The 3,174-nt window shown below is 58.0% G+C and overlaps 1 protein-coding gene across 1 annotated transcript; it reads right to left on the minus strand.

Annotated features, from left to right (window-relative positions):
* Window positions 1-1,149: 1,149 nt before the first annotated feature.
* LOC100283050 (uncharacterized) lies at window positions 1,150-2,906 on the minus strand. Its single transcript, NM_001155952.2, has one exon. The coding sequence runs from the start codon at window positions 2,453-2,455 to the stop codon at window positions 1,529-1,531; it is 927 nt and encodes a 308-aa protein (NP_001149424.2). The 5' UTR covers window positions 2,456-2,906; the 3' UTR covers window positions 1,150-1,528.
* Between the last annotated feature and the right edge of the window lie 268 nt (window positions 2,907-3,174).

Consider the following 3,174-nt stretch of genomic DNA (forward strand, 5'->3'; position numbering starts at 1 on the left):
AGAGAGAGAGAGGAAGCTAGCGCAGATCGTCCTCGTGCTTTAACTTTCTTCCAAAACAAAGATGGAGCTAACAGGTAGCTAGGGAGCTTGCAAGGCTGGCAAATCTCTCTGGCTGCTTTGGCCTCCGCTCTCCTAGCTCCATACGGATCGGAGACGCCATGGACGACGCTTTCCTGCTGCGCATATCGCATGGCGAAGAATGTAGCCATAAATGCTGCGCCGAGGGCCACAACCGGAATTGAATGCGGAACTCGGCAGCTCGCTCGCGCGCGCCTACTCTCGCCACCAACAAGTGGGAGTAAAAGCGGAAAGGAGGAGGATGCCGAAACTTAATAAAAGCGAGGAAGGAGACCACTAGCTAGCTTCATTGATCAGCTCATATATGCTGCTACGGCGCCCCTCACGCGTCCATCAGCGTTTACTGCGGGTCTGCAGCAGCTAGCCTTCGATTCGCTGCCTGCTCCCAAATTGTGCAAGGGAGCATCAAATGTGTTACGGACCCGAGCAGTGCCAGTGACATTGCAGCAGTGAAGCTGGTCGCCCAGCATTAACTTAGTACGTAGTAGAGAGAGAGAGAAGATGTTGAGAAGCAAATGGGGCTGGTTATGGAGAGACGGACGGATCAAGAACAGGTCACAGTACTCCTAGTTACTACTCTCCTGCCACACTCCGGTGACGCTGGAAAGCGCATGCGCCAGTGCGCCGCTGCTAGCCGCTTGGCATGTGGTCAAGGCAGTGGCAGGCTAAGCTGCTGTAGGAGACTAGAGGCATGTTTGGTTTCCTACCTAAGGCGCCACAATCTGCCTAACCTTAGGCGCTCGAATTGAAGAACTAAAGTTAGGCAGAAAAGTTTGGCACATTGTGGCGTCTTAGGCACCAAACCAAACAACCCCTAGGAACAGACGCTTCTGAGTTCTGATCGATGATGAACTTGCCTCTGCCCTAGCTGCAGCCAAAGCCTGCCTGGGTGGTGGACGGACGACGGACCCAGGACAGGAGCCCTGGCCGCGGAGTGAAAAAATAATCCCGGCTCTCGACAAGTCCCAAGCACGAGGAGGGGCGATGCATGCAACCCAAATCCCCAGACACGATCTAAATTTTAAATTGCAAACACAAAAGCGACTCGTACATCTCCAAGATCCATCCAAATCGGCAAATGGCCATGCCCTGCCCTCCTCCTTCCCAACACCAACGTCATGATCGTCTCATCTACGAAACACACACACACACAGCCAAAGAAGTACAATAAAATAATGAAGATGACAAGAGAACAACGGCCGTCTTCTCCATCGTAGCTAAAATCCAAGAACTGCTGCTCGCTACTGACCTAAGTAGCTAGCTTACATTTCTAGCTAAAACTCTAAAAAAAGGAAGGCAAGGAGAGGAGTACCCCCAAAAAAAAAAGGCTAGCAAGCAATACGGTGCTGAGAAAGAGAGGAGGAGATCCATGATGCAATGCGATCAGTGGTGGTGTACCTAGCTAGCACACAGTGCAGGCGCCGGCGCGAAGCGAATGGCCGGCGGTCGGTCATGGCTTCTTGCCGAGGGTGTGCTTGTTGTTGTGCATCCACACCTTGAGCACGTGGCGCTTGACGCAGACCTCCTCGCAGAACTGCTGCACGGCGGCCTCGTCGTGCTTCTGGATGCGCCACCCCAGCCGCTCCGCGAACGCCAGCATCCGGTCCTTCTGCTCCTGCGTGAACTTGGTGCGGAACCGCTTCTTGCCGGACCCCGAGCCGCCGGACGAGCCCCCCGACGGGCCGCCGCCCGGGCCCAGCGACATGCCCATCATGGGCGCCACCACCATGGGGCCGATCAGCCCGGACACGTCGTCGCCCTCTTCGCGCCCCAGCGAGTGGGAGGTGGACGGCAGCGCGAGCGGGCGCTGCATGTGCCCGGCGGCGGCCGCCAGCTGCTGGTGCAGGAAGTACCCGGCAGGGGTGCGGTAGTAGGGGGAGAACTGGTGGTGGTGCGCCGCCACGGCGGCGCCGTAGGCTGTGATGGCGGCCGGGGACAGGGCGGCGGCGGGATCGGGCGGCGCGACGCCCCCGCCTCCCGCTGGCGAGTTGTCGGACTCCTTGCGGTGGAAGTTGCGGTGGCAGCCGCAGGCCGCGCAGCGCAGCGCGTCGATGGAGCCCTCCTCGCCAGCGGCCATGAATTCGCCGCAGCCGTCCACCGCGTGCCCGCCGATGCCGACCGCGTGGTTCTTGAGGCACTCCCGGTACCTGGTGGCCCCGCCACCGCCTGCGCCTGCGCCTGCGCCTGCGCCTCCTCCCCCGAAGCCGCCTGCTGGCGGCGTCCTGAAGCTCCCGGCTCCAGCAGAATCCCCGTGCTTCGGGGTCTCGCCGCCTCCTCCGCCCAGTCCCAGCCCCGGCTGCATCGGCGCATCGTAGCTCGAGCTCACGGGCATCGGCGTCATCTCCTCGTCGCCGTCATCGTGCTCGTCGAAGTCCATGGCGGCTGACCTAGTCGGCGGCTCGTCGGCACACGGGGGAGCTTGTTTGCTATACTAGCTAGCTACTCCTACTTTGCTTTTTCCCTTCCGACTTCCAGTAGGTTCTTTGCCGAGGTTAACAGCGAGAGCTTACTACCACACATCTAGCTACAGGAGAGGGTTTGTGTTGTTCTAGCTGCTGGGACTCGTAATAGGGGAAGAGAGAGAAAGAGAGCAGACCGTGAACTGTGCACACTCCCCTGCTGCTAATTTTGACGCATCGGCAGCGGCACTGCTGCGCGGCAGCAGCCTGCAGCAGCCTGCAGGCAGGCAAGCGGCTGCTGTGCCTGTGCCTGTGCCCTTGGGGAGATGATGTAGCCACACAAACACATCTCTCTCTCTCTCTCTCTGCTTCTCGCTCTACTACTACCAATCTAGCCGTGTCTCCTGGCTACGCGCACCTGTCGCCCTGTGGCGAGAGCGAGAGCGAAAGGGTGGTGTCGCTTTGGCTCCTGTTTATATCCTGTTTATGCTGCGGTTGGGATATGGCTCCAGCCCGGTTTAAAATGGGGTTACTGATCTTGCTGAAGGCTCGAGCTCTTTTCCTCGCTGGCCTACTGATTAGGTTATTGACATCAACTTACTCTTAGTGGTCCACGTAATCATATTCAAACTTTATTCTACGAACAATACAATTTACAGTAAAAACAGTATTTTGGGTAATGATACGGGTGAATCGC

The sequence above is a fragment of the Zea mays genome, chromosome 1, assembly GCF_902167145.1.
Source record: "Zea mays cultivar B73 chromosome 1, Zm-B73-REFERENCE-NAM-5.0, whole genome shotgun sequence".
Lineage (NCBI taxonomy): Eukaryota > Viridiplantae > Streptophyta > Magnoliopsida > Poales > Poaceae > Zea > Zea mays.